This window comes from Mandrillus leucophaeus, unplaced genomic scaffold (genome assembly GCF_000951045.1).
Source record: "Mandrillus leucophaeus isolate KB7577 unplaced genomic scaffold, Mleu.le_1.0 Scaffold1649, whole genome shotgun sequence".
Taxonomy (NCBI): Eukaryota; Metazoa; Chordata; class Mammalia; order Primates; family Cercopithecidae; genus Mandrillus; species Mandrillus leucophaeus.
The window spans coordinates 91,461-104,973 of NW_012101642.1; the positions used below are offsets into that span (position 1 = coordinate 91,461).

The following is a 13,513-nucleotide window of genomic DNA, read 5'->3' on the forward strand; positions in this document are numbered from 1 at the left end:
TTACCCCCCACAAAAAAATCTTTTATCAATAGCATCTATTTTTTATTTTATTTTTTGAGACAAGGACTTGCTTGCTCTGTTGCCCAGGCTGGAGTGCAGCGGTGCTATCGTTGCTCACTGCAGCTTCAAATCTCCTGGGCTCAAGTGATCCTCCCGCCTCAGCCTCCCAAGTAGCTGGAACTACAGGCACGTGACACCATGTCTGGCTAATTTTTAAATTTTTAGTAGAGACAGGGTCTCGCTAAGTTGCCCAGCTGGTCTTGAACACCTGGCCTCAAGTGATCCTCCTGCTTTGGCCTCCCAAAGTGCTGGGATTACAGGCACATGCCATCATGCCCAGCTAATTTTGTTTATTTTTTGTAGACACGGTCTAACTATGTTGCCCAGCCTACTAGCATCTAGTCTTATTATTTTAATAATTTTCCTAGGATTATGGCATAGTTTGTATTACATGTTTATTCTAATATGAAACTAGATGAAAGTAGGCCCACTCACCTTTTTGACTTCATACTTAATGGCAAGTTTGACACGACTTAATGAAGCTTTGTGCCTGTGTACCTCCAGAGGTTCTGCTGATTCCAGATCTCCATTCAGAATGGCTTCTACCTCTTCTGAGTCTCGGCAGAGATCCAGCACACCCACTACAAAGTCTTTGCACTGCATGGAGAGCTTCCGATAGTCATTCTAAGAACAAGAGATTTAGTGTTTTAACACAAATAATTTGCTTTTATTCAATGGAAAGTGTTTGGGTGAATTAGAAAAAGGTATCCCTTCTTTTGGGGGTAGAAGGCTGCAGCCTACCTGGATGCAAGGCTTGTTGAACTGAATACAGGCTGGATTTGCACCCACCCAACCCCTTAGCCAGGTTTCCTTCTCCTGCAAACAGCCCAACCATCCGAGATAGTTCTGAAAATGGCTTGATAATAATCTCACTTACATGTGGAATCTAAAAAAGTCAAACTCAGACAATAGAAAAGTGGCTACCAGAGGCAGGGGGTGGGAGTAAGAGGCAGGGTAAAGTAGAGATGAAATGAGGAGATATTGGTCAAAGTGAACAAAGTTTCATTTAGACAGGAGAAGTAAGTTTTTGAGATCTATCTGTACAGCACAGTGACTATAGCTTTAATACTATATTATATACTTCAAAATTGATGAGTAAATTTCAAATATCTCACTACCACAAAAAGTAATGTGAGGTGATAGATATGTTAATTAGCTTGATTTAATCATTTCACATTGTATACATCTATCGAAGCATCCCATGGTACCCCATAAATATATACAATAATTATTTGTCAATTAAAAATTTTAAAAAGCATTTACTCAAAAAATTGTATGCTGAAAGACCAAAGGATCAAAGAGTTTTCTCTCTTTTGTACAAACAATAGTTCTTGTAAAGTCAAAACAAGACCATTTCTACATTGGAAATTTTTCTATAATGGCCATTTTTCTAAAATGGCAATTTGATATAGAAGATCAACTATATGTGATATGAAAGTTGCCAAAACTAAGTCAACTGTGTTAAAAAAAACACAAAACAAAAAACCCTGACTAATAGGGTCAGAGAAAGCCATGAAGGGAGGGTTCTCACACACAAAACTATCACAAGAGAGTGCAAAAACCATAACCTTGCATAAAGGCCATCGCAACCTTACACAAAACATACCTCTGTGAGGACGTCTGCCCAGCAACTGCCTGTACAACTTTGGACTAGCTCTGCCTTTGTTATTGTTCCTGGAGTGTAACCCTCCTCACTTTTCTTTTAAAAAACTTGTCTTTCTTTACCTCCCTGAATACACACAGAGTTTACCATGTCACTTGTATTTCCACTGCAATATTACATTCCCAGATAAATATGATTTTCTATTTTTTTTTTTTTTTGAGATGGAGTCTTGCTCTGTCACCAGGCTGGAGCGCAGTGGCACAATCTTGGCTCACTGCAACCTCCGCCTCCCAGGTTCAAGCAATTCTCCTGTCTCAACCTCTCAAGTAGCTGGGATTACAGGCAGGTGACACCACACCCAGCTATTTTTTGTATTTTCAGTAGAGATGGGGTTTCACCATATTGGTCAGGCTGGTCTTGAACTCCTGACCTCAAATGATCTGCCCAGCTGGGCCTCCCAAAGTGCTGGGATTACAGGCGTGAGTCACTGCACCCGGCCTCATTTTCTTTTAGAGAACCTCGCTCTCCGTTATTTAGGTTGACAGTGAAAAATAACTTGTCCAGTTCATTATCCCTTGCCTTACTGGAGACATTGCTTCTCAAAGTGTAGTCCTCAGAACAGCAGCATCAGCAGCACCTGGGTATGTGTTAGAAATGCAAATTCTCAGACCCCAGCCCACATGTCCTGATTTAGAAACTGAAGAAGGGCCCAGCAATCTGTGTGTGCTTTCACACACCCTCCAGATGATTCTGATACATGTTATGTTTGAGAATAACTGGTTTATAACAACTGTAGAGAGGTAGATGGATACCCACCTGTATACAGAGGGTTTTCTGTTTGTTTGTTTGTTTGTCTGAAGGGCATATTATTGTGCCCTGCAGAACTAGAAGAAGAGAAATATATCATTGTATGTAATGGAATTCTCAAGGGTTACAGAATTCAGTACCTGAGAGAAAAATTTCCAGGCCACTGGAACTAACACCTTGCTAAAAATAATCCATGAATCTTTAATTTCATTTGCATACTTATATACTGCCGTGGACGACTATAAGTAAATCAGTTGGTAGCATTCCTTGTTGCCTTCTGAATGGAGCTTTGTTTCTAGTCCGTTTGTTCTAATGAAGGTGTCAACGACCATCTCCTGAGCAAGTGTCTCATTTTTGGAAACCCTAGTTCCACTTTTATGACTTTCACTAAAATTCTAGCCTATTAGGAAGGCTAACCAGATAATAATCTAATGTGGAACACTTGAGGAAAACAGAATTCCCCACTGTAATATGTCCTGAGACACTGTAAGTGTCTATATAACTAAGTAATATTTGGCACAGTAGAATTACTGGGCTTCCAAAAATCATACTTAAAAAAAAGACGTGAAGAATTCCAATTTTTTTCCTTTAAATAATTAATGTGATTTGATGGGCAAAACCACGTCATCAGCTAAAATAAACAAGAAGAAGAGAGACTGTTTAAAGGCTACACAGATTAGAATAGTTTCCATTTCAGATATCAGAAATTCAGATAAAGAACAGTTACAGTTAATCCTTTTCCCCTCATAAGGGAACAGATAAAATGAATAAAACTTCAATCTTTAGTTTCCATTCAAGTTGGTACCATGCAACTGATAAAATTAATAAAATGTTCAGTCTCTGGTTTCTGTGCAGAGTGTCAGTTAAATATCCATCTGCTTTCCATTCCTGAAAGACTAATGAAATATTTTATTACAGCATCCAGAAGAAGTATTAAATCCATGCCCATTTCCATATAAAGCTTCCCTTTTAATACGATTTTTTTAGATGAAATTTCCTCATGTTATTCTTCAGTTCAGACTGTTCTGTAAGATTTGGTACAACATAGGGTGGTCATTTCTCCATTGATCAGAAATAGAAAGAGGCTACTTTCCATGCTTTGAAGAAAACATAGTACCCACATCTGCAGTAATACCTAAATAATAACTCATTACCTATAAAATTATAGTCTACAAACTGTTTAGTTTTAAGGAAAGCTTTTTTTCACATCCACTGAAAGATCAGTAAATAATCCAAAAAACTGATAATCAAACATGTTGCAAGGACAGCACTGTTTGTTTTTATAACAATTTAAACATTTCCCACTTAAAGAAGTCTGTTGCCAGAGTGCAGAAAATAATCAGAACTGGAGATAATGGTGATTTCTTTTGTTACAGTAATTGGATATCTTTTTTTAAACCTATGCAGAGCTCGCTGGGAAAGATGGAGAACTCCAGCTAAGAACAGCCTCTCTTCAGCTGCAAAAGCAATCATGTCCACATCGACTCTTAATTCCACCATGAGGCCGCATTGAATGGTAATTCCACCATGTTACTTCACAGATCAGACCATTTTCTGGTCTACATTTTCTAATAATTTTCTTTTAAGTTACTTTTGCATAATGGTCTTTAATAAACCACTCATCCATTACCACAGCCCTCCACAGTTAGCAGGTGGACCTACTGCACACCCTATAGAGCAGAACTTAAAACCCTAAGGATCCGCTCAAGCCAGAGGAAGAATAATGAAGTTCAGTCTTCATTACAATATATCTACAGGTTCTGCACACTCCTTTTAATGTATGTGGTTTAATTATCATTCTAATCCTTTTTTATCCTGAAGAGGAAAACTGAAATTCAACTCTTAACAGGCTTGGTTCTGTCAGGCCCTTTCCCTAATAACAAAAGAGGCAAGTTATCATAGTGATTAAAAGCATAGAGTCTGAAGCCAGACTTCCTGGGCTCAAATACTGCTTTACCACCTACTGGCTGTGTGATATTGTGGAATTCACTTTACGTCTCTGACATGAATAATCAATCCTACCCAATATTGGTACTATGAGGATTAAATGCTTAGAACATGTTTGGTACAAATTAGGTGCTAAGAAGTGCTTCGATATTACCAGGTACATTATATTAGATACAATACCTACGACTGGGACTCAAGACACTCAAATCTAGGCTTAGCATATGAAATGTTGCCTATAGCCTTTGCTTTCTCTTTTGCAAAATTAAAGATGATTCCTAGAGTATTTTCCTGCTATAAAATGTCATCTTGCTTTTTATATTCATTTTTTTTTCTTCCTTACAGCTGTAGTGTGATATAAGGTGAAATTGTTTTTTTACTTCAAGGAGAGGAAAACTGAGGCACGGTGAAGCAAACGCCTCTCCCCACTTCCTTATTTTTACAAAAAAGGTGCGTCATGACTCAGTCAGAACTAGAAAATTTCAATTTGCGTTCTCACAGCTTAATAAATGACTGGCTTCCTTGCCACTGACATTTTGGAGGATTAGACCAAGAGTCTATCCTTCCAATATTCTGTTTCTCAGAATAGCTTCAAATGGCATTTGCACATCCAAAATATTTCTTTAATAACCTGTCACGGAGCTATCCTCCACTAATTTATCTAAATCTGTATCCTAGAATGTTTGACCTCTTAGGGTATTGACCTTCACATGTTTTCAGCACCATGCCTACTACATTTCTCAAAGAAATGTGAAAACTGCAGAGTGGCTGAGAATCTTCTCTGAAGCACCTAAATGATGGCAATTTCAGGGGTAAGATACTAGATATTATGGGCCATTGATAAGATAAAATAAATATAGGTGTTTTAAAAGGAAAAAAATTACCTCTTTTTCACTAGAGAACTATTTTTTTATTTCAAGGCTAACACTTTGAGCTCAAAGTCCCCATGGGAAGAATATAGCGAACACCATGGAATAGGGCAAATTAGGTTACCTGCTTGCCTCAGAAATGAGCTTCATTTTCACTGCCTTTTCAGAGCTCAGAGTCTCTGGGTCAGTGCTATGGAAGCACTATTTTCTCTGTCTGTCTAAAGCCCTGACAGATGGACATGAACATGGGACAAGAGGGGAGAAAGGTGAAATAAAGACAGATAAGAAAGGAATAACAAGGACAGGTAAAAATGAGAGAGAAAAGGCACATTGAGTTAGGGGAGAGAGACGTGAAGTCCTCGGAGACTATAATTTCTAAAGAACTGTCTTAATTTCGGCTCAGAGAGGGCTATCTTGCTACACAAGCACTTTCCATATAATCTAGAAAAAAGAACTGGGAGATTTAGATTATTTTTGCATATCCTTATAGATATTTGGCAGCTTTATAGATGTTCTCTAGAATTCAACTGTGTTTTCTCTCTTTTTGCCTCTTCATTTGTGATATTTCCCCACCCTTGAAAGGTTATCAGAGGTGACTCTTTAAGTTACAATGAAAGAGATTCTAAGCATTACCAATATGGATCTAGCCAGCTTCAGGGTAAAACTATGAATAACAAATTCTCTTACCATAGTTGCACTGAGCTGACGTCTCTGGGTGGAATTGCAAACATCACCATCTTTAGTAAATTATTAAAACATGATCTTAGAAAATATTCCCTTTTATAGAATCTCTTGCAGACTTTCAGTGTATATCAAGAAAAATGTGTAAAAACAAGGTTTGTGTGGCATTTGAAACAGTGGCAAATAAATACGTTTAGAATTATGTTTTAATTACTGTTTCAAAATAACAAAGTGATATTTAAAAGTGCTTTACCTACGTGCTTTTCTACTGTCTCTAAACAGAATTTGGAGTTTCCAACTTGCTCTGAGTTCTATCTAAAAAAAAAAATCATTTGGGGGCCAAGTAAATAAATCTTTTCAAATACCACATAATGAATCTCCTCAAAGGGATTAGATATAAGGTAACATTTACTTTCTTCTTTGTATTTTACCTTTTTTGGAAATTTTTTACAATAAATGTGTGTAGCTTTTACATCAGAAAAAAATTTTAATGGATTAACAAAATTATAGTAAGTCCAGATCTCCACTGGGACAAAATGAGCATTGATGGATATCCAGGGAATTTTGTGTGTATGGAAAAGGGATGGGACCACTTTCCCACCATTTTCTTGCAACACTGGGACAAAGTATATTTTCTGTAACCTGAATTATATTGCTAGTTGCATTTGTGTAAATCTCACTAACTATAAAACACTATATTCAGATGTGAAAGAATAATCACTTTTTCTGTGATCTGACACCATAACACTCAACTAAAAAGATTAACTTAGCATCTAGAAAATAATTTAAGGAATTGATGTCTACAATCATCTTTTTAGATGGGAAATGGGAGACAAGAACCTGCCAAAAACAGTCTAAATGATATTGATCAGAACTATGAAATACCCAGATTTAGTAGCCAGAACCAATCAAAATGCATAGGAGGAGGTAGCAACTGAACAAAAAATAAAAATGACCTGTCGTTAATGTATAATTTTTATAAAAATAAATAATACTGCTTGACTGAAAATAATGTCCAGGAAAAAAGTTCACTCATTAAAAAAATCCCTTAAAGCAAATCACTTTGCTGTCCTCATATTTCTAGATTGAACTGACATCTGCGGCTCACCATTCTGAATATACATATGCGGAATTCAGGGAAAGGCATTTTGTCATATCAGTGAAATGACTTTAATAGTATTTTTTATTGGTCTTTTGACTTTTGATTCTAAAGGGATACACAAATACTTGGGCCAATGAACAGTGCATTCAAAACTAACACTATCGTGGAGATGGAATGGGAGCTTGCTCTGTCCAGTCCAACACAGACCTAGTATTGCAGGAACTCCAGAAACGGTACACTCCCTCAGGGGAAATAAAACAAACTATTACTACTTATGTGCTACCATACAACTAACTACAAAACAGGAGGAAGGATTTGGAAGACAAAAAGTCACACCAAAACCCTCCTTTTAGCAAAAAGGGGAGAAATCTTGAGTTTTATTTAATGCTTACCCAGAACACAGAGCGGCACCATAATTAGAGCTCTCTGATCCAGAATACTGGATCCCCAAAGCGAATTTGTCACAGCACCATCATTGAGAGGGAGAAAGAAAACATCAGACGAGGTCTGAATGATGCTCTCAGTCCCTCGTGATTTCACATTCACTGGGCAAAACCGAATGTGGAACGAACGGTGGCAGAGCGGGCCAGGCAGCAGTGGGGAAGTGGGTGAGCACGCAGAGCAGCCGGGGTAGAGCGCAAAGCTTACCTTGAACTCCTTCTCTATGTTGGCCAGCTTGGCCAGCTCGTTGCTGAGCTCTAGGGCTGTGAGCACTGGGTCTTCGCTGGACAACGAGAGGTACGCCGGGCTGGCCAGCCCCTTATAGGCGTTGATCCTCGAGCGCGAGTGGCTGAAGGAGTCGTGCCTCTGCTTCTCCATGCAGTCCCCGCACTTGCAGAAATAGTCGTGCGGCCGCTCGATCCTGGCGCCCTTCATCAGCAGCATGTGTACCACTTCGTATTTCTGGCAGTGCGCCGCCAGGATGATGGGGGTGATGTCCGGCGAGAAGCGCGTGCCGTCCTCGTCGTAAGCGTAGAAGTCGTCGTCCTGCAGCTCCTGCTCGCAGGGGCTGAGGGTGAGGCGCTTGCTGGCGGCGAAGCCAGGGTGGTTGAGGATGGCCTCTACGATGCGCACGTAGCCCTTGCTGATGGCGAGCAGCAGGGCGTCGCCAATGCGCGCCAGGTTCTCCTTCTTGAGCAGCAGCTCGGTCACCTCCAGGTGCTCGTTGCCCACAGCCAGCTGCAGCGCGTTCTGGCCCATGTAGTCCACGCAGTTGACGTTCAGCGTCTTGGACTCCTCCAGCATTTTGCGCACCACTGGGATGTTGCCGTATTCGGCGGCGTCGAGGAAGCGCTCCTCCTCGGCGGTGAGGCTGGTGCCCCGGTCATTGAACATGAAGGCCGGGCCCCTGACAGCCTGGCGGCGGCCCTTCTCCCGCATCACCGTCATGCGTCTCAGGGATGGGCTTCCCTCCATGGACCTAATCAGTAGCAATGATAAAACAACTGTAGAATATTAGGGCATATTCCTTCCTTTCACATGTCAGGACCCTTTCTGTAATACACAGTACCCACTGCAAACCTCTGTCTGCAGGGGGCCGGCTCAGTTGCTAGCGATATCGTTGCTAACTACTTGCCTGAAAGTGACACCTGTGATCTAACCCTGGCTGCTAGATCCCAGAAGGGAGCCGGTAGCCCTTCAGAACAAATGCCCCTGTTCTCTAGAACATGATATTCAGATGGAATAATACAAATTTCCATATACCCATGCCTTCCTTGTGACCCTAGTAAAGATGTAACTCATCATACCTTCTGCTCTTAAAAGTCTTGGACATTGAGGCTTGCAGGTACTTGGCATTAAAGTACTAGGCTTGAAGGCTAAGGGAAGTTAATTTTTTCAAGAATGAGACCAAAACACTCCTGCCAAGTCATTGCATCCTTTTAACTAAATAAAATCATTGACCCTCAGCCCCTTAAAAAAGCACAGGGTTTAGGCCAAGTATCATCTTGCAGGATCTTAGTTTCATCTTTTTCTCTTTAAAATTTTTGTTTATTTAAATATTTTTTTAGAGACAGGGTCTCTGTGGCCCAAGCTAGAGTGCAGTGGCAAGATCACAGCTGCAGCCCTGAACTCTTAGGCTCAAGCAATCCTCCGCCTCCGCCTCCCAAGTAGCTAGGACTACAGATACGTGCCACTCGCCCCCACACCCTCCACCTTATGCATTTCTCTTAAGGGGATTCACCCATCCCCGAGTTACAGGATTTATCTTTTCAAAGATGCAGACAACATTTAGCAATTTAAAAATTTGAGCATCAACCTAGATTGATTTTATTGAAAACAACTGTGCCTTTGTAATGAGAATTATTTAATTACTAGTATTACATATTTGCCTCTTGGAACTGAAAGGATAAGGTTTGATTATGGTTTAAAAATCACTAGAATTACTTTGTGAGTAAAGCAGCTGGGCACTATTTGTACATCCAGATCAATGTGCACTGAAATCCTAACACAACCACATTAGTTGAGATTTATTTAGCTGCATTATAAAAGTTATGTCAATTGATGTGTACAGTGATTTGAGTTCACATCTTAATTTCCGTGATGCTAGGTAAATAATTTCATTTCCTTGTGCATCATCCTTATGCCAGGTATAAAATCGAATTTTATAAAGTTCTCCAGATTTTCCTCATGAATAAAAAGCTTTTTCAGAAATTCAGGGTCTCTGAAAAATAATGCTAAATAAACACTTTTAACATTGTGACTATCTATAATCTTTCAATAGTCTGTGCAATATTTTGGTGGCTATTAAAATATTGCACAAATATTGTATAAATCTCTACCTTACCTTACCCAGTTCCAACATTCAAGATAACTTCCTTTTAAAAATCTGTGATTTTTGGTGGGATGAATTGTACCAAAAAGTACCAGATAAAGCTTTTTCCACAATACTGACTTTTGAAGCAAATAAGTCAAAGTTAAAAGTGAATGGCTAGAAAAGAAAATGCTTTATTTCTAGAATATATATTCCAGAAATACCTCATACCATTGAAAAAACTGTATTCGTGGAGTCAGAAGTTGAAAATTAACTAGAGAGGATACCGGCCTCCCTGGGTGCCTGGGGTGGATGACTAAATTGGGAAGCTTCCCTGGCAAGAGGAATCAGAGGCAGCCCAGTGCCAACTCCGTTTTCAGCTCTGAGGGCCCCAAACAGAGAGAGGAGCACAGAAGCCACTGGCAGAAGGTCTCCCGGATAGGGACTAAGGCAAATGTGGCTGGGCAAGCCTGACTCTATAGAGGTATGGCAACTAAAGGGGTCCCCATAGAGGCTTGTTGACTTATGCAAGGACACAGTGCTGTGACTGGCACCCAATTCTAATGGCTCGACTAGTGTCAACTAATCAACTTTTAAAAATTAAATAAACATATTTGTTTTATATACACATATGTATTTGTAGCAATTTCTAGAAATCAACACATGAAGCTTTTGAAGTCATATCTGGGCTGGGACTAAGAAGTCATAGAGGAAGGGGGACTTTCACTTTTCACTTATACCCTCTTGCATATTTTGAATAGTTTTAACCACAGTGTGAATCTCTTTATTAAACATAAAATTAATGTTTTACATTTTTATTTATTAAAATTTTTATTTTTTAATCCCTTAGTTGACAAAAATGTTAAAATATAAGTATTTATTAGAAATCATTACATTATAATCTTTCTGAAGTGAAATAAATGTCCTGTATTTGGCTGTTATGAGTAGGGTATGATGTGTAGGGGAGGGTGTGGAGTAGAGTGTATGATGTGTGGTATGTGTGGGAGACAAGGGCAGGGTGCAAGTCTGAGTTGGGGGACATGTGTGGGGGGTGTGTGTGTGTGTTGGTATAATAATGACTTTTAGGTGGACAAGAACTGCATAGAAGAGAACTTTGTCTCAAGACCAAACTCTATGACAAGGATTTTAAACAAATCTTGTAAATATGATAGCAATAAGTATATTTTATGACTATTAGTGATACTGACTTCATTGGGTCAATATTTTTATTATTAATCTATGAATTGATATTCTTCAAATGACAAGAAATTCCATGTTGTATAAAATATTATGTATTGATGAGAGGAAATATATGCGGAGTATATATGTCAGAATTTCAATACTCAGAGGCGTTATCTTTGGGAAAATAAACCCTTATTAAAGTGTGACATCTTGGTGGAAAGGCTTTTAATTTAATGATTGCTACCTACAGGGAAAATCACTTATAAAAATCCTATTATTTCTCCCAAAAGACACTGGGTTGAGAATATTAGGACATCATTCTTTCATGAATTTTTCCTTTATATTTCTTAGTATTTTAGGTTTTTTCTTAATACTATCTTATTCCTTCAGAAGCTATACCTCCATACTATGTATTTGAACTGAAATGTCTGATTTTAGAACAAATCACATGTCATTTTTATTTTGTCTTTAAAAACTTCTGACACTGAGAAGTCAGATATCTCAATTAGAACAAATTACACTGTTTTATCAAAATAAAAGAGCTGACAATGTCACTCATGGTAAATTCACAAATCGAAGTGTCTTTTTGTTAACTTTCCTTATAGTACTAAGATAAATTTCATTAGTCTGAACTGATGGAACGAGTCAATATTCACATCATCCACAATACATAAACATAATCTCAGCTGGCCTTGACAATGTATCTCTTCTAGCATGAAAAATACGGAAGGAATGTGGGTGAATGGGACAGAATGTTTAACTCTAGCAATGTTAACACTAAAATTATTTTGCCAGGAATTTCCTACCCTCTGATCTTCATCCAATAGGTCATTCAACACTGTGACAGTACATTCTGCAGGGACGTCTTTCTAGTAAAAGCATTGGAGTACCACTGACCCGCAGATCTATGAGGGCCATGTTTAAGCATCTTTTGACTAATACAGATAGCTAGTAATATCCAACTGCCAAATTGTGTCCCCACAAAATTCGTATGTTGAAGCCCTAACCCTTAATGTGATAGTATTTGGAGATAAAGCCTTTGGGAGATTATTATGAAATCATAGGATCATAAAGATGGGGCTCTGATGATGGGATTAGTGCCTTTATAGGACAAAAGGGCTTGCTCCCCTCACCCTGCTACCTCCTATGTAAGGAAACATCGAGAAGGTGGCCACCTACAAGGTACCTCTCCAAAAACCGAACATGCTGGCACCCCGATCTCAGACTTCCAGTCTCCAGAACTGGAAGAAAATAAATTTCTGGGTTTTTTTTGTTTGTTTGTTTTTTTAGTCACCCATTCTATGATATTTTGTCATGGCAGTCTGAATGAGGACACTGACAATACATTTTAAGGCAAAACATTTTTTTTCATGCTTTTTGCGATCCTAGAATTTGTCCAAACAAAACACTTAAGCAGATGAAAGGCTCTTCTGAGAAATATTGTGGTGGAACCATAGGGAACCCTCTGCTCTACTCTATTCAGAAGCTAAAATACAAGTAACACTCCTCAGTTCTCATAACTTTCCTATCAACTCATCTGACCTCCGACAGGGTTTCTCTAAGTGTGACCTGAGTACCACCTGCCTCAAGGTCACTTGGAAGGCTTGTTGAAATCAGATTTCTGGGCCCCCTTCCAGATGAACTAAGTCAGAATCTCTCATGGTTGGACCCTGAAATACGTACTTTAAATGAAAGTCCTTTACAGTTCCTGGGAACCTCCAATATAAAAATAATGGAGCATCCTGGATCAATGACCCCTGACTATGAGGCCTTCAAGCAGTTGTCACTCTGGTCCTGCCAAAAATGAAGTGGAAATAATATGTTTGAGCAGCACGGGCTAAGGGACAAGTAGTCTCACATTCATTTAGTTTCCCTAAACTTTATTAACTATTTAAAATTTGGTCTCCAGGAAGCTATTTACCTAAACCACAGCACAGCAAGTAGGCAGCCTACAGAAATGCCTTCAGCAGTGACCATTTAATGTCAAGACCTTGCTTTTATGAAGGAGTGATATTTTTAAAACGTAATTGTATCTTTACAAAAACAATTAAAGAGTTAAATAGATTGTTCACTATAGTATTCTTTGTACCTTTTTTGAAGATTAAAGTGCCAAAGTCAACCTAGAATTGCAAATCAACAAGCCTCTCTCTTCAGATGAGTTTTTGTCCTTTAATAATAAAAACTGTATAACCCTCACTCCCCTGACCCCTCTTACGGTATCCAGGAATATAGCTAGGAACTAAAACTGCTCAATTATTATTACTATCTTATTCCAAATTTCTGGCACAGTCTTTCTCCTTTTTTAAATGATTTCTCACATAGCTTTAAAAACAAATATCCTATATTCCATGTGTTTTAAACCTGTTTTAAGTTATTTGGGACAGAGTCTTACTCTGTCACCCAGGCTGGAGTGTAGTGGCAGGATCTTGGCTCGCTGCAACCTCTGCCTCCCTGCAACCTCAGGCTCCCGGACTCAAGTGTCTGACTTTATTTAAAAAAAAAAAAAAAAAAAA

At 38.9% G+C, this 13,513-nt stretch overlaps 1 protein-coding gene across 1 annotated transcript in view; it reads right to left on the reverse strand.

Moving 5' to 3' along the window:
• TRPC3 (transient receptor potential cation channel, subfamily C, member 3) overlaps positions 1-8,898 on the reverse strand; it is a 53,667-nt gene extending 44,769 nt beyond the window's left edge. Inside the window, exons 1-2 of the mRNA XM_011976370.1 lie at positions 7,715-8,898; positions 496-684 (exon numbers count right to left, since the gene is read on the reverse strand). Of these exons, the coding sequence (XP_011831760.1) occupies positions 496-684; positions 7,715-8,482 (957 nt within the window). The 5' untranslated portion in view covers positions 8,483-8,898. The remainder of the gene's footprint in view (positions 1-495; positions 685-7,714) is intronic.
• Positions 8,899-13,513: the final 4,615 nt, after the last annotated feature.